This window comes from Oncorhynchus mykiss, chromosome 23, assembly GCF_057628025.1.
Source record: "Oncorhynchus mykiss isolate SJ-2025 chromosome 23, ASM5762802v1, whole genome shotgun sequence".
Lineage (NCBI taxonomy): Eukaryota > Metazoa > Chordata > Actinopteri > Salmoniformes > Salmonidae > Oncorhynchus > Oncorhynchus mykiss.
This window is the reverse complement of record NC_143044.1, coordinates 6,160,167-6,183,908: the sequence shown is the minus strand read 5'-3', so window position 1 is coordinate 6,183,908 and position 23,742 is coordinate 6,160,167. Positions and strand designations below refer to the sequence as shown.

Sequence of the window (23,742 nt, the reverse complement as noted above, 5' to 3'; positions counted from 1 at the left end):
CTCATCAATCTACATAGAATACCATATAACAAAATGAACAGGTTTTTAGAAATGTTTGCAAATGTATTAAACATGAACAGAAATACCTTATTTACATCAGTATTCAGACCTTTTGCTATAAGACTCAAAATAGACCTCAGGTGCATCTTGTTTCCATTGATCATCCTTGAGATATTTCAACAACTTGATTAGAGTGGGGCGGCAGGGTAGCCTAGTGGTTAGAGCGTTGGACTAGTAACCGGAAGGTTGTGAGTTCAAACCCCCGAGCTGACAAGGTACAAATCTGTCGTTCTGCCCCTGAACAGGCAGTTAACCCACTGTTCCCAGGCCGTCATTGAAAATAAGAATTTGTTCTTAACTGACTTGCCTGGTTAAATAAAGGTAAAAAAAAAAGTCAACCTGTAGTAAATAAAACCTATTGGACATGATTTTAAAAAGGCACATACCTGTCTATATAAGGTCCCACAGTTGACAGTGACTGGGAGACTAGTCAAGAAAGAGGGAATGATGAACTGCGCAAAGTACAGACAGATCCTTGATGAAGTCCTGAGGTCTCTGGAGCAGGTTCTCAGACTGGGGGGGGGTTACCTTCCAACAGGACAACGCCCCTAAGCACACAGCCAAGACAACGCAGGAGTGGCTTCGGGTCAAGTCTCAAGAATGTCCTTGAGTGGCACAGCCAGAGCCTGGACTTGAACCCAATAGAACATCTCTGGAAAGACCTGAAAATAGCTGTGCAGCAACACTCCCCATCCAACCTGACAGAGCTTGAGAGGATCTCCAGAGAAGTATGGGAGAAACCCCTAATACAGGTGTGCCAAGCTTGTAGCGTCATACCCAAGAAGACTTGAGGCTGTAATGCTAATGTAAATCGAACATCTCTGGAAAGATGGCTGCCAAAGGTGCTTCCAACAAAGTACAAAGAGTAAAGGGTCTAAATACTTATGTAAATGTGATTTTTCAGTTTTGTATTTTTAATACATTTAGGGGTATTGATTGTGTTCGTTTCCATCCCCCCACCAGGTGTCTCCCATCTCCCCTCAGTATCCCCTGTGTATTTATACCTGCGTTCTCTGTTTGTCTTCCCCCTTGCGCGTGTCTTTCTATAGTTCCTGTTTTCTAGGTTTTGACCATTCTGCCTGCCTTGACCCTGAGCCTGCCGTTCTGCACCTTGCCACACCACACGGATTATTGATCCCTGCCTGCTCTGACCCTGAGACTGCCGACCGTCTGATATATATATATATATTTCTCTATCTCTTCTGCTGCTTCCATATTTTTTAGGTAGTATTCTGTAGCGTAGACACGGAGTCTGGAAGCAAGTGCCGTGTGAGTTTAATGAAAATGAACATGGGAACGAATACAAAACAAGAGACGAGTCTAACAAGGAAAACAAACAATACTACCTGATGACTGAAAGAACAGACTGCTAGATAAATGGTACGTTATCAAGGTAGTAATGAAGTTCAGGTGTGACTGATGATGGGGCGCAGGTGTGAGTAATGATTGGTTGCCAGGACCGGTGGCTAGTACACACGCTGAGCAGTGAGAGCGGACGTATACGTGACACCCCTTTACATGGATGTTGCATTAATGTAATATTGATGTTGATTAATATGCATTGACCCCTATAAATAAATAAATAAATAAATAAATAGAGACCAAAAAAAGGCCATCATAACGTTAACTTATTTATCCATATACTCCTTAGAACTTTGAGTAAGCATATGCTTAATGAGGAGACTCACCAGCAAACACAAAACAACGATTGTGGACTTGTCAGGAGTCGTAATGGGAGCATCCATTTAAGTAATCGCAAAGCATTTGCTAGTTGTTGCTAGCGCAATCATCTCCTCCATTATCGAGCCTAATCCCACACCCCATCCCTCTGACTCGAAATACCCTGTCCCTGTCAGGGTACTTGGAATCTCTCTGCAATTCTAATGGAGTATAAATTCTTAATTGGACCTGAAAATGTGACAGATACAGTCCATGACTGACAAGGCAAAGAGAATCTTCTACAGACAGGAGAAGGTGCCAAGTGCACGCCGCAAAATAAATAATAGGGGTTTATCCGACAACAAAATAGAGCCTGTCACTCAAAAACGGCGGCAAAGATTTTATACAGCTTATTGGCATGAATAAATACATATCAAAACCACTAATGATTCATCATGTCCAAAACCAGTCATTTTTATTCAAGGAAGGAAATGGTTTTCAGCCTGCTAACGTTCGCCCTACCAGCCTGGTAACGTTACATTAACACTGACTGAGTCAGCCAGTTCCTATCAACAACTACCTTACAGCTAGCTACATTAAAGTAAACCAACATTTTTTAAATGCGTAATGGCATCTAACCAGTTATCAAAGAATGTTAGCTGTATGCATTTATCTTAGCCAGAAAATGTTAGGTATTTAGCCAACTTGCTATTAGCCTAGCCAGCCTAGCCAATCACCACGGTTATGGCTGGCAAGCTAGAGCCCAACGCCTGGAGATCTGCTAGAACACAACACAACTAAAACATAACTGCAGATCAAAAGCAAAAAGTGAGCAGAGACTTACAGATTGTTGGCTGGGTCCTTCCGATGGTAAAACTTTTTTTAAATGTGCAGGCTGAGTAACTACCAAAACAAAGGTGAGGCGGGGTCTACACCAGCCCAAGGGAGAGTCAGGGAAATCCAATAACTATATAGCGAATCCAAAATAGATAGATTCCAGATATCTGGCAATCTAGCACTAAGCCAAGGTGGGAAAAGTTACAAAACTCCTGTAGCCTACTTCAGAGAAAATGCTGTAAAAGTTGACAAAACAAAAAGGAGAACAGACGAGGTACACAACTAGAGCAAGCAGGTATGATTGTCTCTTTCGTTTTGAGGAGCCCATGGCCTGCCGCGCTAACAGGTTCCCACTAGATAACACAGCCACAAAGCCTGTGAAGCGCATGGTGTGGCTAGTGTTAGCCAGCTTGAGCTAGCTACTGAGCTAGCATACGAACTTGGTAGCACATAGTAAATCCTCCATATGACATTGAGAAATGGTGCATTGTGGGTAGTTTAGAAGATATGGAAATAATTTATAAATATTTAAGAACCCAAAAACATAACTATGTTTGTACTAATAGGTAACCAGATCGTGACTACAACTAAGTTACTAAAGCGGTGTTTGAATACCCATACTAACATACTGTATACTACATACTTAATGAGTATATACTACATACTGATGGATTCTGGGTTCTGACTCCTAAACTTGGAATAGTGTTAATTATCAGGTATCCTATTGAAATATTGAGTGCTATAGTCTAGGGTCTACACCAGAAGTTAATTGTTATCTGTAGGAGAAATGTATATGGTGGAGGCAATTCAGCTTTGAATGTCCCTCAGGTCAGGTCACGTTAAGGGAGAAGGAACAGTTTATTGCCCGTGTCACTTAATTTCCTGCCTAGCAACAAAAATGTAATATTTAGAGAGGAGGAGGAGATTCCACCCCAAATTGGGGTATATATACTACCATGTCTTATGCAGCTGTATAACCCAAATGGGTGAATAAAAATGGTTCAAGCTTTACTATTCATCTGTGAGTTTTACTTGGTTCATTTAGAACCTAACAATACTATTAGTTGAGCATACTAGTCTACCGGAAGTTGATGCTGTTGCTATGCAACATCTTGCTAGCGTGATAGCATAACAAATGACGAGCTAGACATTTTACGATTTTAGGTGTGTTCATAATTTTTATCTGAAGTGCCAGAGTGCGCTCTGTGAGTACGTAAATCCAGCGCGTTGTCAGATTGTCAGTTTGTAAATTCTGTAAATTCTTGGAGCGTGTAATTGGACGCTCTGGCCGAGGAGGGTTGATCCGAGCGTTCTGACCTCACAACGACAGTCAAGCACCAAAGCTAACTTTCTAACGTTGGCTAGCTTGTTAGCTATTTCCAGACACAAATGACACCTCACTCTGACCATTTTACTCACCCCAGCGGAGCTGGTTAGGCTGTTGTCATGCTCTGTCCAGAGCATTGGTGATTGTAATTGTGCTGCTGGCAACAATTTAATTGCGCTTTTTTTGCAGACGCTTACTTACACCGGCCATATATTCAACGGGTGTTGAGCGTTCATAAATTCATCAGTTATTCTGCGCTCTGGCACACTCAGACGAGAGTGCTCTGAAATCAGAGTAGATAGGCAGAATTAACATTGTCCATTGAAAACACACCACAACTATACCACTTAGCTAAGAATGACGTGAATAATCAAGTCAATAAACGTTGGGTAGTTAGTTAGATTATGGTTAATATACTGCCTGGCAAGTTCGATGTATTAGTAGCCAACTGACGTTATGTAACTAGCTAACACACAGGTACATACTGCTGTATGTGGTTCGTAAGGATAGCATAGCTAACAAATTCTCAGCCAACATCACGTGTACCGTAACTTATTTGAAAAGCCATTACTTTATTACATTGCTCAATATTTTCTTAACATTTGTCATAATTAAATAAAGCAATTAATTTGTGTCCGCTTTCGTCGGACTTCAGCTGCATATTTTGCACCATTTTCTTCAAATCAGAAAACGCTGTGAAGCCACGCCCATTTTCTGAAGAATTGCATTATGGGCCTTAAAAGCAGGGAAAATCGGGTAGGTGGAGTGTGCCCCTTCAGAAAAATGTTATATTTAAAAATGGGAACACCTACAGTGCAAGACAAAAAATAAAATTGAAGTGCAAGGCTTTATCGTTGGCATTTCTACAGAAATATTTGCTAATTGACTAGGAATGCCTTGAAGATTGACCAGTCGGTCGCGATTGACCGGTTGATGACCACTGCTTTAAGAGATGAGAGGGAAGAACTTCCTCATAGTTTAAAAGTCAGTTTAGGGCCTATGTGCTCCTGTTTCTGGGGAAACACAAGTGCTCACATACTGTATATCAACATCTCATATTGGGGTTTCAGGCGGGGTGTTGCGTGAGAGGGATAGGTTTGGTTTTGTCAGTATAATAGTGTAGCGCATATCATACTGTATGCAAACAGAAGTAGGACATGATTGAAACAGAGAGTGATGTAAGCATAAAATAACATACCGCAAGACACACACACAAACAAACAATAGGATGTAACATGGGCTCTAGCTGTCTGTTTTGTCGAGAGGCAGTGATGAGCAAGGCAAATACTGTATGTTTTCAGGCTCTGATGAACTTGTCAGTCACAGAGAGAAGAGTAAATAATCCCCTTTATTTAATTAATTCCCCTCGCCATCTTCCCTTATATCGCTAGTGACAGGCGGGAGGAAAATGTTTACTGAGCTTGGGGGCCATTTTCAGAGCTACATGACACACTTTTAAGGCTGCCATAGTCATTAATAACAAAACAGCCTCCATTTGACTGCTTGAGCTTGGACTCAGAGCGAGATAGAAGAGCTTAACAGGAAAGTTTGTTTTCTCAGGAACTGTCGCCCTCCTAGTGCCGGGGAAGGATGAAAGAGCTTTCCCATCTTACTAGTTCCTTCACACCATCCTGTGGATATAAGTGTATGGAGGTCCAAACAACAGCCTGCCAGCAGTCAATAAATTATAGACTACTATTCGTCTCGCACAACTATGGCTGTGTGAGAAGAAAACCCTTAGTAAAACAGCTTTACGCTTTAGCTGGGATATTTGGAATTAATTGGAAAAAATATAATCTGACTAATCTCTAGTCATTCAAACCGTTCCTTACAATACTGTAATAGTATGTTAGGTTGGATACAGGGGTCCCACAGGGATGTGTGCTCAGCCCCCTCCTGTACTTCCTTTTCACCCATGACTGCATGGCTACGCACCACTCCAACGCAATCATTAAGTTTGCTGACGACACAACAGTGGTAGGCCCGATTACCAACAATGACAAAACAACCTATAGGGAGCAGGTGAGAGCCTTGGAGGAGTGGTGCCAGAAAAATAAACTCTCCTTCAACGCAAAAAAAACCAAAGGAGCTGATTGTGGACTACAGGAGACAGAAGAGGGAACACACCCCAATCCACATCAACAGGCCAGCAGTGCAGAGGGTCAAAAGCTTAAAGTTCCTTGTTGTGAACATCATTGCAGACCTGAAATGTTCCAATCACAAGGACACTTCGGTGAAGAATGCACAACAGCACCTCTTCAAACTCAGGCGGCTGAAGAAATTCAGCATGGCCCCCAAGACCATCACAAACTTCTACAGAAGCACCATGGAGAACAATCTGTCTGTCTGTACTACCAACTGGTATGGCAACTATACCCCGCTCAACAGCAAGGCTCTCTAGAGGGTGGTGTGGTCAGCCCAACGCATCACCGCGGGGGACACTGCCTGGCCTCCAGGATTTTACAGCACTCGGTGTCAAAGGAAGTCCGCCAAAAAGATCATTAAGGACCTCAGCCACCAGAACTATGGTCTGTTCACTCTGCTACCATCCAGCAGACAGAGACGGTACAGGAGCATCAGAGCCGGGATCGAGAGACTGAGAAACAGCATCTATCACCAGGCCATCAGACTGTTGAACAGCCATCACTAGCCAGCTACCTGCCCGGTACTCAGCCCTGCAAAAATGTCACATGTACAGTGCAGAAAGTACTGACGCCTTGACTTTTCCCACATTTAGTTACGTTACAGCTGTATTCTAAAATTCACCTGTGGTAAATTCAGTTGATTAGATATGATTTGGAAAGGCACACACCTGTCTATATAAGGTCCCACAGTTGACAGTGCTTGTCAGAGCAAAAACCAAGCAATAAGGTCGAAGGAATTGTCCGTAGACAGGATTGTGTCGAGGCACAGATCTTGGGAAGGGTACCAAAACATTTCTGCAGCATTGAAGGTCCCCAAGAACACAGTGATCTCCATCATTCTCATATGGAAGAAGTTTGGAACCACCAAGATTCTTCCTAGAGCTGGCGGCCCGGCCAAACTGTGAAATCAGGGGAGAAGGGCCTTGGTAAGAGAGGTGGTACCAAGGACAACCATCTCTGCAGCAATCCACCAATCAGGCCTTTATGGTAGAGTGGCCAGACAGAAGCCACACCTCAGTAAAAGGCACAACAGCCCGCTTGGAATTTGCCAAAAGGCAAGATTCTCTAGTCTGATGAAACCAAGATTGAACTATTTGGCCTGAATGTCAAGCCTCACGTCTGGAGAAAACCTGGCACCATCATTTGCCGTGAATCATGGTGGTGGCAGCATCATGCTGTGGGAATATTTTTCAGCGGGAAGCCCTGGGAGACTTGTCAGGAAAGAGGGAAAGATGAACGGAGCAAAGTACAGAGAGATCCTTAATGAAAACCTGCTCCAGAGCGCTCAGGACTTCAGACTGGGGCAAAGTTTCACCTTCCAACAGGACAATGCCCCTAAGCACACAGCCAAGACAACGCAGGAGTGGCTTCGGGACAAGTCTCTGAATGTCCTTGAGTGGCCCATCCAGAGCACGTACTTGAACCCGATCAAACATCTCTGGAGAGCTGAAAATAGCTTTTGCAGCAAGGCTCCCCATTCAACCTGATAGAGCTTGAGAGGATCTGCAGAGAATAATGGGAGTAACTCCCCAAATACAGGTGTGCCAAGCTTGTAGCATCATACCCAAGAAGACTCGAGGATGTAATCGCTGCCAAAGGTACTTAAATAAAGTACTGTGTGAAAAGTCTGAATAATTATGTAAATGTGATAGTTTTTTTATTTTTAATAAATTAGCAAAAAAATTCTACAAACCTGTTTTTGCTTCGTCATTATGGGATATTGTGTGTTGATTGATGAGGGAAAAAAATATTACATCCATTTTCGAATAAGGCTGTAACAATATGTGAAAAAAGTCAAGGGGTCTGAATACTTTCCAAATGCACTGTATACAGTCATTGAACGCTGGTCACCTCATAATCCATTTACAGTTGAAGTCGGAAGTTTACATACACCTTAGCCAAATACATTTAAACTCAGTTTCACAATTCCTGACATTTAATCCTAGTAACAATTCCCTGTCTTAGGTCAGTTAGGATCATCACTTCATTTTAAGAATGTGAAGTGTCAGAATAATAGTGGAGAGAATGATTTCTTTCAGCTTTTATTTTTTCATCACATTCCCAATGGGTCAGAAGTTTACATACACTCAATTAGTATTTGTTAGCATTGCCTTTAAATGGTTTAACTTGGGTCAAACGTTACAGGTAGCCTTCCACAAGCTTCCCACAATAGGTTGCGTGAATTTTTGCCCATTCCTCCTGACAGAGCTGGTGTAACTGAGTCAGGTTTGTAAGGCCTCCTTGCTAGCACAAGCTTTTTCATTTCTGTCCACAAATTCTCTTTAGGATTGAGGTCAGGGCTTTGTGATGGCCACTCCAATACCCTGACTTTGTTGTCCTTAAGCCATTTTGCCACAACTTTGGAAGTATGCTTGGGATCATTGTCCATTTGGAAGACCCATTTGCGACCAAGCTTTAATTCCCTGATGTCTTGAGATGTTGCTTCAATATATCCTCATAATTTTCCTTCCTCGTGTTGCCATCTATTTTGTGATGTGCACCAGTCCCTCCTGCTGCAAAGCACCCACACAACACGATGCTGCCACCCCATGCTTCACGGTTGGGTTGGGGTTCTTCGACTTGCAAGCCTCCCCATTTTTCCAAAACATGGCCAAACAGATCTACTTTTATTTCATCAGACCAGAGGAAATTTCTCCAAAAACGATGATCTTTCTCTCCATGTGCAGTTGCAAACCTTAGTCTGGCTTTTTTTATGGCGGTTTTGGAGCAGTGGCTTCTTCCTTGCTGAGCGGCCTTTCAGGATATGTCGATATAGGACTCGTCTACAATTGTTTTTCTGAGGTCTTGGCTGATTTCTGTTGATTTTCCCATGATGTCAAGCAAAGAGGCACTGAGTTTGAAGGTAGGCCTTGAAATACATCCACAGGTACATCTCCAATAGACTAATTGACATAATTTGAGTCAATCAGAAGCACCTAAAGCTATGACATAATATTCTGTTTAAAGCTGTTTAAAGGCACAATCAACTTAGTGTGTGTAAACTTCTTACCCACTGGATTTGTGATACAGTGAATTATAAGTGAAATAATCTGTCTGTAAAAAATTGTTGGAAAAATAACTTGTGTCATGCACAAAGTAGATGTCCTATCCGACTTGCCAAAACTATAGTTGGTTAACAAGAAATTTGTGGAGTGGTTGAAAAACGAGTTTTAATGACTCCAACCTAAGTGTATGTAAACTTCCGACTTCAACTGTATATACTGTTATTTACTCACTGTTTATGTACCTTCAGAAAGTATTCACACCCCTTTTTCACATTTGAGTTACAGCCTGAATTTAAAATGTATTACATTTATTTTTTTTTAGCCTGAAGCCAGCCGCACCAACACTGTCCAACTGACGTCCAAGGTCAGCCTGCAGGCGCCCGGCCCGCCACAAGGAGACGCTAGAGCACGATAAGACAAGTAAACCCCACCCCACCGGCCAAACCCTCCTCTAACCCTGGGCCAATTGTGCGCCACTCGATGGGACTCCCGATCATGGCCAGTTGTGATACAGCCTGGGATAGAACCCGGGTCTGTAGTGACGCCTCTAGCACTGCAATACAGTGCCTTAGACCGCTGCGCCACTCGGGAGGTCCCTACATTTATTTTTTATTGTGAAAAACTTTCCAGTCCTTAACGACTACAAGCATACCCATAACATAATGCAGCCACCACTATGAATGAAATAATGGAGAATGGTACTCAGTAATGTGTTGTATTGGATTTGCCTCAAATATAACACTTTGTAATCAGGAAAAAATGTAATTGCTTTGTCACATTTTTTTGCAATATTACTTTAGTGCCTTGTTGCAAACAGGATGCATGTTTTGGAATATTTTTATTCTGTACAAGCTTCCATCTGTTCACTCTGTCAATTAGATTTGTATTGTGGAGTAACAACAATGTTGTTGATCCACCAATAGTTTTCTATCACAGCCATTAAACTCTAACTGTTTTACAGTCAACATTGGCCTCATGGTGAAATTCCTGAGCAGTTTCCTTCCTGTCCGGCAACTGAGTTAGAAAGGACTCCTTTATCTTTGTAGTGACTGGGTGTATTGATACACCATCCTAAGTGTAATTATTAACTTCACCTTGTTCAAAGGGATATTCAATGTGTCTTTTTTTTTTTTACCCATCTACCAAAAGTTGCCCTTCTTTGCGAGGCATTGGAAAACTTTGTGGTTGAATCTGTGTTTGAAATTCACTGCTCGACTGAGGGACCTTACAGATAATTGTACGTGTGTGGGGGGGTACAGAGATGAGGTAGTCATTCAAAAATCATGCTAAACACTATTATTGCACACTTTTTATGTGACTTGTTATGCAAATGTTTTACTCCTTAACTTATTTAGACTTGACATAACAAAGGGGTTGAATACTTATTGACTTAAGACAGCCAGCTTTTAATTTTTCATGAACTTGTATACGTTTCTAAAAACACAATTCCCCTTTGACATTATGGGGTATTGTAGCGGTCTGTACAGGGAATATGGTGCCATTTCAGACACAGCCATATCGTGCTGTTCCGCCTGATATAGAACCAGTCACAAAGACCTGTCAGCAGTGATCACCCTGACCTTTCTGGAGACAGGCAATGTGGATACCTACCGTACAATCTGACAGACACGTCAGCAGCACAAAACCCTACCTGTCTGCGTGTCCCATCTGTGTGCCCTGTCTGTGTGTCCTTTTCTCTCCATGTTATCTCTCGGGTCTGTTATCCCCCTCCTCCGGTCCCCCTGCCTCTCGGTTTCCTCTCACTGTCACTGCCAGTCCGCCACAGGAGCCATATCATAACGAGTCTTCGCACAGCACTTCGAGAGGGACCTTTACATTGTGAATCCACCAGCTGAGCTCCGCTGTCAACGCAACCTTAACCAAGCTCTGTGACATCGCTGACATCTCTCCCCTGACCTTCCTGTGCCCTGCTCTCCACTGAGAGGCTGAGACTGTTGTCAATCTATACCTGCTGCCATTAAGGAGCCGTCTCTGTCTTATTGTCACCGTCTCAGGTGGTGGTCCCCACGCTGGGCGGCTTTATGTGGAGTCTCTTCTCACACACAGAGTCGTTGCAAGGGCCTTAATGAGTCTAGTGGCGCCATGGACCACTCCTGGACCAGAGAGCACAGCGAGCAACAGGGGGAGAGGCAATTATTCCGCAGCCCGTATGTGGGCCATTTCCCCTCGCCATAGGGGATGGCAGGCTGCTCGGCCTCACAAGTAGGACGCCGTCACTCTCCATCGCGACCGGGAGAAATAATCAGACCTTTCTCCTTCTCCAATTCCTCTATTTCTACCACCCATCACAGGAAGATGGGAAGGCAGCCACTCCTACAGATAGCAGCGGTGTGTGGGTGTGTGTGTGTGTCCGCATGCAGGAGCGGACAGGCACAAGAGCCTGTATCAGCGCCCAAAGAGGATGTCTTTTAGATAGTCAGTGTAGAGGTGGTCTCGGTGGGGTTCCGCAGCTCAAAACAGTTCTCCCACTGAGAGCCTCCTTTCGTTCCCCACAGGCGGGATCCCCACACATAACTGGCTCCCCACACATGCCTGGCTCGCACAAGTACACACACGGCAGGGACTATTTTGGTATAAAACATGGAGGAAAAGACCCATTCGTGCTGTGAAACCCCAAACACCACAAAACACACCTGAAAGCACACACAAACACACGGTCAGCACATTCTCCCGTGTGACAGTCCCCTATTGGTAGGAAGACCATGCTGCTCTGTAATAGCATGCATACCAAGTGCAGCTACATCACACAGCTCCCCATGGTCGAGGCAAGATGACCTCCAAAATGTTCAAACTTGGTCTGGAAGTCTGAGACCGAGTGTTTGAGCTATATGTCCCTCTGTCCGTCTGCCTGCACAACCTTCCCATCACATATCTACAATCAGACCCTGAGCTACAAGGAAGTGTTATCTACAACCTAGCCTGCAAACACACACACGAAGAGTCAGATGAAAGATGATAAATGACAAAAAACACCACAAGTAGAGGACTCATGCTTTATGGGTAAAATACTAAACAACAAAGTTTACAACAGAGCAGAACTTAGTTTAAATACATGTGTATTTGATTATTTGTTATTTAAAATACTTTGAGTATTTTCAAATAATGTGTCCCGAATCAACTACGTCTATTGGATGTATTTAAAAACATTTTCTAATAATTTCCTATAAATAGTAGGCTATTTGAATACTTATTTCAAATACAATTTCTAAATATCTGGGTTAAATACATAGGAGTGTATTTGAGTCAGTGTATATTCAAATACATGCCAATATTTTCCAAGTGTATTTCCAAATATATTCCCATATTCAAGTACTTGTCTTTTCAAACAAAACATATCTAAATACTCTAAATGTATGTGAAAGTAATTGAGATAATTGAAATGGTATTTGAACCCATGTCTGCTTCAGAGTACTAACATCTCATCCATGCCCGTTGTAGGCTACAAACATTACCCTTGAAGGTTAGACCAACTTACCAAACACGTTACAGTTTACAAGCCTTTACAAACAAGGTTACCTGAAGGCCAATTACTTGGTAACATCTACAGTTGAAAGTTTACTTAGGTTGGAGTCATTAAAACTCCTTTTTCAACCACTACACAAATTTCTTGTTAACAAAATATAGTTTTGGCAAGTCGGTTAGGACATCTACTTTGTGCACGACAAGCAATTTTTCAAACAATTGTTTACAGACAGATTATTTCACTTATAATTCACTGTATCACATTTCCAGTGGGTCAGAAGTTTACACACACTTAGTTGACTGTGCCTTTAAACAGCTTGGATGGCTTTAGAAGCTTCTGATAGGCTAATTGACATCATTTGAGTCAATTGGAGGTGTACCTGTGGGTGTATTTCAAGGCCTACCTTCAAACGCAGTGCCTCTTTGCTTGACATCATGGGAAAATCAAAAGAAATCAGCCAAGGCCTCAGAAAAAAAATTGGAGACCTCCACAAGTCTGGTTCATCATTGGGAGCAATTTCCAAAAACCTGAAGGTACCACGTTCATCTGTACAAACAATAGTATGCAAGTATAAACACCATGGGACCACGCAGCCATCATGTGTCCTAGAGATGAACGTACTTTGGTGCGAAAAGTGCAAATCAATCCCAGAACAACAGCAAAGGACCTTGTGAAGATGCTGGAGGAAACAGGTACAAAAGTATCTATATCCACAGTAAAACGAGTCCTATACTGACATAACCTGAAAGGCTGCTCAGCAAGGAAGAAGCCACTGCTCCAAAACCGGCATAAAAAAAGCCAGACTACGGTTTGCAACTGCACATGGGGACAAAGATGGTACTTTTTGGAGAAATGTGCTCTGGTCTGATGAAACAAAAATAGAACTGTTTGACCATAATGACCATCGTTATGTTTGGAGGAAAAAGGGGGAGGCTTGCAAGCCGAAGAACACCATCCCAACCGTGAAGCATGGAGGTGGCAGCATCATGTTGTGGGGGTGCTTTGCTGCAGGAGGGACTGGTGCACTTCACAAAATAGATGGCATCATGAGGACGGAAAATTACGTGGATATATTGAAGCAACATCTCAAGACATCGGTCAGGAAGTTAAAGCTTGGTCATAAATGGGTCTTCCAAATGGACAATGACCCCAAGCATACTTCCAAAGTTGTGGCAAAATGGCTTAAGGACAAAAAAGGCAAGGTATTGGAGTGGCCATCACAACGCCCTTACCTCAATCCTATGGACAATTTGTGGACTGAATTGAAAAAGCATGTGCGAGCAAGGAGGCCTACAAACCTGACTCAGTTACACCAGCTCTGTCAGGAGGAATGGGCAAACATTCACCCAACTTATTGTGTGGAAGGCTACCCGAAACGTTTGACCCAAGTTAAACTATTTAAAGGCAATGCTACCAAATACTAACTGAGTGTATGTAAACTTCTGACCCACTGGGAACGTGATGAAAGAAATAAAAGCCTAAATAAATAATTCTCTCTACTATTATTCTGACATTTCACATTCTTAAAATAAAGTGGTGATCCTAACTGACCAAAGACAGGGAATTGTTACTAGGATTAAATGTCAGGAATTGTGAAAATGTATTTGGCTAAGGTGTATGTAAACTTCTGATTTCAACTGGATGTGTTTAATGCTTGTAAAAGTGTATGTGTGTGTACCCATGTGTGTGTGCGCATACAGGCATGTGTGTCAGCACGTACGTGTGTGAGAGAGACATAACTGTCAGGGCTCCTCTCCCTCTGGGTTTTCATATCCAGTGATATGCAATACCCTTTTGGACACTAGTCTATGGCCTGTTGTGTCTAATGGCTCAGCCTTTAAAGCCCTGGCTGGGTGCTGTGGATGTCATACTCCCTCTAACATCATAAGGGTAGTGACAGCAGCTTGAGGGAAAGAAGCAATAAGTGAAATGAACATCAATTCAGATGGTAATGTATTCTGCAGCCGGGGCTGACTTTCTGTATAGAAGAGACACTTATTTTGCCCCCCAAAAAAAGATTTTGATGAGAGCAAAGCGGAAAGATTGCCAAGGGGCTTGCGTCGACAGCATTAATAACGAACAAATATCAGTCGTCATGATATTTTACAGTCAAACTGCAGATAAGCTTTTTTTCAACCGACGTAGCACACAGTCCTCCTTTTATATCGTTGATGATTATAAAGTGTGGCTGGATACATACGTTGTTGTGCATGACTGATTTATTCTCCACACATCAAATGCAAACTATAATCAACTGAGTCGACTGCACTAGAGTACCAATCAAAACCCATAATGTCACTTGAGATGGGTTTTGAAGAGTTGTGGTATTTAGTTTCAAAACAACACGGGCGCACACACACACATGCACACACACGCGCACACACACACACACACGCGCACACACACTTTCCCTATTGGCATTTCATTACACAAAGATAAGCATTGAGCAAAACAGCGATCTGAGCTATCTTACATTGTCTGTAATTCGATATAAGACAGCGAGTCAAATCTACTTACATCCCAGCTGACACGAGATTACATTTAAAAGAAACAAAAATGCAGCCACAGCTAAATTAATTAACTGCTGCGGTTTAGATTAATCAGAATTCAAAAGTAATTACTTCAGGCCCACTTTACCAGACCGTCTCTGCTTCCTCGTTGAGGATAATGATTGTAGGGGGTAATTAGTGCCACAGAGTTACCCAGAGTCCTGAGCGGTGGCAGCCACCGCCTGCCCGCAAAGCTCACACACATATCTGTAGCTGGCTGGTTGGAGGTACTGGATCTCCCCCAAGCCTTCGAGCTGCGTAGCGGTCACTCCTCCCAGGAACAAATGTACGCAAAAAGAGCAGATAGAGAGTAGAGTCAGAGCTCTGGCTTCATTACCTTTCCGAAGCTCCCCTTCCCAATGGCCCGGAGAATCTGGAAGTGGTCAAAGGTTACTGTGAAAACAGAGAAAAGAACATCTGTCACTGGCAAAAAACGGACAGGCAAAAAGGTGGCGATAAGTTGCTTTGTTGGTGTCGTACGGTAGTAGCATCTCACATTCTGACAGCAGTTTGGGAACAACTTTGGACATCAGAGGCACAGTAACAGGGACACGGTTAATTCAGGTTATTACAACAGAAACATCTACAGACAACAATCTCCATTTCTAAAGCCTAGCGTGATCCTGTTAGTATGCTCTTGTACTGTAGACACAGTACAACCTTATCCGTTACTGTAAAATAATGAGCTTACTGTAACCCTGGTATTGTAACTGGGAATGTGGATCCATTGCAGATAAGCAGTAATAAAAGGATCATGCCTCTGTGATGTTGAAGATGGAAAATAAACTAAGCGTAGCTGAAAACCACACATTTGCAATTACAGTGTATCTGACTGGTATGTCATGATGGGTGAAGGCCCAGGGGGGGCTTGGAGGGAGCCTCTGCTGCCCTGTTGGAGTGCATGTTGTGTGGGTGTCATGAGGGGCCTCCACTGGCTTCACCCTGTGGCGTGTGCCAGGCGGGAGCTCTCTGTTTGTGTGTGTGAAGCCCAGGTGTGCCCAGCAGCTAACAGTGGCACAGGAGGGGGGCCAGCAGACCTCTCTGACTCACCCGCCCTGCTTATCTTAAAAAGTTCCTCTGCCTCCAACACAGCACTCACAGATCACAGTGCCAGTCTACAATAAAACATGGGAAGGGATATCTTGATGCTCTTCCCCCCCTCGGCAGGCACCTCGTTATTAACTTATGCCCACGATGCCACCCACCAGATCAGACCTGGGCACACAGGCCGTTACTGAGAGGGTACGGCATCAGGCCTGGTTTGCATGTCTTGCTCTGCAAGACGAGCTAATCCTCCGTGGATTCTTCCCGCTCAACATTTTGTACATAGCTAATCCTTTCATATGGCAGTGCTTAGAAAGAACCACAGCAGAGGAAAGGGGCAACAGGAACAGTGTAGAAGACGGAGGAAATGACAGTACTCGTAATGTAACTAGATGATTGAAATGGATAGGTGCACAGAAACGTCAGAGAGGACCGATTTTTTCATAATATTTCACATTTTGGTCACACAGGGCTAAACAAAATATTTCTATTCCCTAGTCAAATAATGTTGTACAATAGTTTGGGGGCTCTGTAAAGTGGTTGTAGCATAAAACAGTAAACACTGTTATTGCTGATTTGATTCAATCTGGAATTCCAGTCTTAAATCACTTACAGGGGAAAAACATCCTATCCACACCAGTGAGTTGAATTTATCATGCAGAATATGCACTAGGCTACAAGTCTCTCTGTGTGTTGATATTGCATTCCATGCACTGAGACATGGCAAAATGCGATGTAAAAATTGTCAAAGACTGCAGGCACCCAAGTCATACTGTTCTCTCTGCTACCGTACAGCAAGCGTTACCAAAGCACCAAGTCTGGAACCAACAAGCTCCTGAACAGCTTTTACCACCGAGCCATAAAACCGCTAAATAATTTGTTAAATAGTTAGCCAGTAGCTACCTGGAATATCTGCATTGACCCCTTTTGCACTAACTCTTGACTCATCACATACCCTGATGCTTCTGTGTATTATCTATCCTGTTGCCTATTCACTTTATCCCTAACTATATGTACATACATTACCGTTCAAACGTTTGGGGTCACTTAGAAATGTCATTGTTTTTTAAAGAACATTTTTAAAAATTGTCCATTCAAATAATATCAAATTGATCAGAAATACAGTGCAGACATTGTTAATGTTGCAAATGACTATTGTAGCTGGAAACTGCTTATTTTTTTATGGAATATCTACATACCGTAGGAGTGCAGAGGCCCATTATCAGCAACGATCACCCTGTTCCAATGGCACGTTGTGTTAGCTTATCCAAGTTTATCCTTTTAAAAGGCTATTTGATCATTAGAAAAGCCTTTTGCAATTATGTTAGCACAGCTGAAAACTGTTGTTCGGAATAAAGAAGCAATAAAACTGGCCTTCTTTAGACTAGTTGAGAATCTGGAGCATCAGCATTTGTGGGTTCGATTACAGGCTCAAAATGACCAGAAACAAAGACCTTTCTTCTGAAACTCGTCAGTCTATTCTTGTTCTGAGAAAGGAAGGCTATTCCATGTGAGAAATTGCCAAGAAACTGAAGATCTCGTATAACGCTGTGTACTACTCCCTTCACAGAACAGGGCAAACTGGCTCTAACCAGAATAGAAAGGAGTGGGAGGCCCCGGTGCACAACTGAGCAAGAGGACAAGTACATTAGTGTCTAGTTTGAGAAACAGACACCTCAACTGGCAGCTTCATTAAACAGTACCCGCAAAACACCAGTCTCAACGTCCGCAGTGAAGAGGCAACTCCAGGATGCTAGCCCCAAACTTTTCAACGGTAGTGTATATGCCTAAATTACCTCGTACCAACGCACATCGACATGGTACTGGTACCCCATGTATATAGCCAAGTTATTATTACTCATTGTGTATTCATTCCATATGTTATTACTTTTCTATTCTAATAATTTTTCTCTCTCTACATTGTTGGGAAGGGCCCGTAAGTAAGCATTTCATCGTTAGTCTACACCTGTGCTTATGACGCATGGGACAAATACAATTTGATTTGATTTCCAGGAAGAACTGTATAGATGCAAAGTTTGGTAACAGAATTTCAGTAAAATCTCCCTCTGTTTTTTGGAGGCACATTTTTATCTGCTCCGAATTAGGATTCAACAATGTTTTTTTTATTGAACTACAGTAAGTGACGTGGATTTACATCCGGTAACAGAACTGCGGTAACGGAATTTCATCATGGGACCCTGAACTCTACTACATAGAAATGCCTAGTAGGTAGCCTAGTGGTTAAGAGTGTGTGGCCAGTTACCGAAAGGTTGTTGGATCGAATCCCCGAGCTGACAAGGTAAAAATCTGTTCTGCCCATGAACAACGAGGTTCACCCATTGTTCCCCGGTAGGCCGTTATTGTAAATAAGAATTTGTTCTTAACTGACTTGCTTAGTTAAATGAAAGGTAAAAAATAATAACAGTCTCTTCATGGTGATTTAGCCTAAATAGCTACACAAAAGGTATAAATATTCAATATCCTCTTTTGCATATTGGGGTATTATTCTACACACTGGCTATTATTTTAATGAGCCCCCAAACAAGACCAAATTTGGTTGGTCCGGTCTGGACCAAATCTGAACCAATAATAGATGTCTATGTTTCACAAGTTTGGACATCAAAGTACAGTACAGCTCAGTAGAGTGCAATACTGTACAGCACAGAAAAGTAGAGTTCAGTACAGAACATAGTTCAGTACAGTAGAGTAGGGGGTTCTCAAACTTCTTGGGGCCGGGACCCCTTTTGTGATAGCAAATTCATCAGGGACCCCCACATAATCAGAATACAACTTGAGCGAGTTAAATAGCATACAAAGGAGTTTTACTATGACTTTGGCAGTGCACGGCAGGACGAACCAACATTTAAAACCAGGCACCACACCCCAATAGGGATTTTTTAAATGTATTTAATCATATCATAGTCAACTTTTACCAGTTGAATGTAGAATTTAAAAAACTAACTTTTTTGTATTAAAATGTGTCTGAAATATTGTATTAAAATGTGCAAACAAAAATGACATTAAATATGCACAAGGTCAAGGTCACTGGAATAAGTCAGTTTGGTTTCATTTTGTTCCAGAAACTCCGGACATTTTCCTCTGGTCTCAAGAATATATTGGATAACCACACACAATTTGGTGAATGTAGTGGCTTCTGAAGCCGAGGAAAGCATTTGGGAAGAGTCAGACTTTCAGCAAATGGCAGTTAATGTCAAGTACACTGAATTTAGACTACCAAATGCCCAACACCTATTTAGACCCAATCACCATCTCTTCAAAGTAAGTTACTACATACGGTATTGTCCCGTTTGTTACATTCTCTGTGAAATTGTCTTTTAAATTATGTGTAATTCAATGTAGTGAGCTTTGAAATTATGGATGTGTGTCCATTTTAAAGTGGTTAAAAGTCATGCAATTTTGATGACGGCGGTATAACAAACTATTTTGACATTTTTGAAAATATTAATATTAAAATGGACCAAAATACCAACAAATCTCTAAATTGATCGGTAGATGCAAAAAGTCATTTCTGCGTGTGGTGCCTGGCCCTTGGCATCGGAGAGAAAATGTTGCACTTTTCAAGTTCATTTCCTGCAATTCCACACAATTTTCGGGGAATAGTATTGAGTTGAAAAATGTATAATTGGGGGAGTACTGTGGATATCCCTGTAAACCTCTCAGGCCCATGTTGCCCAGGGTTAAGAACATACACAGAATGCCAAGATTGTGCAAAGCTGTCATCAAGGCAAAGGGTGGCTATTTGAAGAATTTCAAATATGAAATACATTTTGATTTGTTTAACACGTTTTAGGTTACTACACGATTCCATGTGTTATTTCATAGTTTTGATGTCTTCATTATTATTCTACAATGTAGAAAATAGTAAAAAAAATAAAGAAAAACCCTTGAATGAGTAGGTGTTCTAAAAACTTTTGATTGGTAGTGTACATTGTAGATTAATAATATTACATTGTATTGTTTTACACACTCTAAATATAATTATTCCACGGATCCCTTGGTCAAAACGTGATTATTCTGTTGTTAGTAATAATCATTAATATTCACATATTTTGAGATCTGGCTGAGGACCCCCTTGGACCCCACTTTGACAACCGCTGAAGTAGAGTATAGTTCAGTACAGTCAGAGGTGGAAAAAGTAGTCCATGTTTTTTTTTTTTAATTTATGGATAGTCAGGGGCACACGCCAACACTCAGACATCATTTACAAACAAAGCATTTGTGTTTAGTGAGTCTGCCAGATCAGAGGCAGTAGAGATGACCCGGGATGTTCTCTTGATAAGTGGGTCAATTGGACCATTTTCCTGTCGAAATGTAATGAGTACTTTTGGGTGTCAGGGAAAATGTATGGAGTAAAAAGTACATAATTTTCTTAAGGAATGTAGTGAAGTAAAAGTTGCCAAAAATATAAATAGTAAAGTACAGATTAGAGGTTGACCGATTAATCGGCATAGCTGATTGATTAGGGACGATTTCAAGTTCTCTTAACAATCGGTAAATCTGCCTTTTTGGACGCCGATTATGGCCGATTACATTGCAATCCACGAGGAAACTGCGTGGCAGGCTGACCACCTGTTACTGGAGTGCAGCATCAAAAGGACCTTGTGGCTGCAAGGAGGTAAGGTAAGTTGCTAGCTAGCATTAAACTTATCTTATAAAAAACAACCAATCTTCACATAATCACTAGTTAACTACACATGGTTGATGATATTACTAGGTTAACTAGCTTGTCCTGCATTGCATATAATCAATGCGGTGCCTGTTAATTTATCATCGAATCACAGCCTACTTCAACTTGGCCAAACGGGTGATGATTTAACAGAAGCGCATTCGCGAAAAAAGCACATTCATTGCACAAATGTACCTAACCATAAACACCAATGCCTTTCTTAAAACCAATACATGCAAATTTAGTTAAAATAAATGCATGTTAGCAGGTAATATATATATATATTTTAATTTTACCCCTTTTTCTCCCCAATTTCGTGGTATCCAATTGTTGTAGTAGCTACAATCTTGTCTCATGGCTACAACTCCCGTACGGGCTCGGGAGAGACGAAGGTTGAAAGTCATGCGTCCTCCGATACACAACCCAACCAAGCTGCACTGCTTCTTAACACAGCGCGCATCCAACCCGGAAGCCAGCCACACCAATGTGTCGGAGGAAGCAGAGTCAGGGTATATGGAGTCAGGGTATATGCAACAGTTTGGGCCGCCTGGCTCGTTGCGAACTGCGTTTCTTCCTAACAAAGGCCGTAATTAATTTGCCAGAATTTTACATAATTATGACATAACATTGAAGGTTGTGCAATATAACAGCAATATTTAGACTTAGGGTTGCCACCCGTTCAATAAAATACAGAATGGTTCCGTATTTCACTGAAAGAATAAACGTTTTGTTTTCAAAATTATCATTTTCATATTTGACCATATTAATGACCAAAGTCTCATATTTCTGTGTGTTTATTATAATTAAGTCTATGATTTGGTATTTGATAGAGCAGTCTGTCTGAGTGGTGGTAGGCAGCAGCAAGCTCGTAAGCATTCATTCAAACAGCACTTTACTGCGTTTGCGAGCAGCTCTTAGCAATGCTTGATACACAGAGCTGTTCATGACTTCAAGCCTATCAACTCCCGAGATTAGGCTGGCAATAAAGTGCCTATAAGAACATCAATAGTCGCCTCCCGGTGTACTGTGCCGCCAGAGACTCTGGGTTCACGCCCAGGCTCTGTCGTAACTGGCCGCGACCGGGAGGTCCGTGGGGCGAGGCACAATTGGCCTAGCGTCGTCCGGGTTAGAGTGGGTTTGGCCGGTAGGGATATCCTTGTCTCATCGCGCACCAGCGACTCCTGTGGCGGGCAGGGCGCAGTGCGCGTTAACCAAGGTTGCCAGGTGCACAGTGTTTCCTCCGACACATTGGTGCGGCTGGCTTCCGGGTTGGATGCGCGCTGTGTTAAGAAGCAGTGCGGCTTCGTTGGGTTGTGTGTCGGAGGACGCTTGACTTTCAACCTTAGTCTCTCCCGAGCCAGCACGGGAGATAGTAGCTACTAACAATTGGATACCACGAAATTGGGGAGAAAAAGGGGTAAAAATTCAACAACAACAAAACATAACAAAAAAAGAACATCAATAGTCAAAAGTATATGAAATACAAAAATGGTATAGAGAGAAATAGTCAACATGTCATCATTTCTATAATAACTACAACCTAAAACGGGGAATATTGAACCACCAGTTTTCACATGTTATGAGCAAGGAACTTAAACATTAGCTTTTTTACATGGCACATTTGCACTTTTACTTTCTTCTCCAACACTGTTTTTGCATTATTTAAACAAAATTGAACATGTTTCATTATTTATTTGAGACTAAATACATAAAATATATTAAGTTAAAATAAAAGGGTTCATTGTTCATTCAGTATTGTTGTAATTGTCATTATTACAAATATATATAAAAATTGTCCGATTAATCGGTATCGGCTTTTCTAGTACAGATATCCAAAAGGCTACTTAAGTAGTACTTTAAAGTAATTTTACTTTGGTACTTTACACCACTGAGTACAGTAGAGTTCAGTACAGTAGAGTTCAGTATAGTAAAATAAAACTACATTATAGTGTACTCAACTCGTGCTTTACTGTGTACGGTACTGAACTCTACAGTAGAGTACTGAACTATACTCTACTCTTTACTGTACTCTACTATGCTGTACTTGCTGTCCAAACTTGTGAACCCAACTGTAGTTTGTGACAATGATTTCCCATTCTAGCCAATTCAATTGCAGATATTCCATTAACATTTTTTCAGAAATTCCGTTACCGATTTGGTAACGGAATTAAGATTTAATAACTTAATGAATAAACAAAACTGATATCAGTAAATGATAGGTCTACCTTTACTTGTTACTTCTGTGAACTTTCATTATCCTCCCTCAGGAGGGAGAGAAATTAGAAAATATCTTAAAGATATGTGGGTTTTTGGTGATGCAATTTCAAGGCACAAGGCAGCGTTTCTTTCTTACAGAAGCCAGTAAAACTAAATAAGAGTGTTTATTAGTTGGCAAGGGTCTTTACTTCAACATTACTGTGTGTTGATGTATTTCTAATACATTTGAAGACTTTTACTGGTCGATGTTTTCTAAGACCCCTTTTCCATCTGTTTGACCAGAAATCAAAGCCTTCGCTTATTCCACATTTTGAGGATGGTAAATGGTTGAAAAAAATAACTGAAACATATGGACTCTTCGCTTTCATTTGACACTGTCACGGCCGTCCTCCTCTTCGTCTGAAGAGGAGAGGCGAGAAGGATCAGAGGACCAATATGCGGCGTGGTAAGTGTCCATGGTAAAATCTTTAATAAAGAAAGACTGAACACTATACAAACGAGTAACAAAAACAATAAACCAAATTCGACCGTGAAGCTACAAAATGAGACCTGTGCTGAAACAAGCCATCAACATAGACAATCACCCACAAACAAACAGTGCAACCCAGGCTACCTAAGTATGATTCTCAATCAGAGACAACTAATGACACCTGCCTCTGATTGAGAACCATACTAGGCCGAAAACATAGAAATGCCCCAAAACATAGAAAAACAAACATAGACTGCCCA

At 41.8% G+C, this 23,742-nt stretch overlaps 1 protein-coding gene across 3 annotated transcripts in view; it reads right to left on the bottom strand.

The window, feature by feature from the left end:
* The window catches only part of LOC110502323 (serine/threonine-protein kinase 32C), a 92,766-nt gene that overhangs the window by 30,708 nt on the left and 38,316 nt on the right, over positions 1-23,742 (bottom strand). For 2 of the 3 annotated variants that reach the window (XM_090216667.1, XM_090216669.1), the window contains exon 2: positions 15,403-15,458. In XM_090216667.1, coding sequence (XP_090072793.1) covers positions 15,403-15,458 — 56 coding nt within the window. Of the gene's footprint in view, positions 1-2,563; positions 3,008-15,402; positions 15,459-23,742 lie in introns of those variants that run through there. The other variant, XM_090216668.1, reaches the window with a different exon arrangement.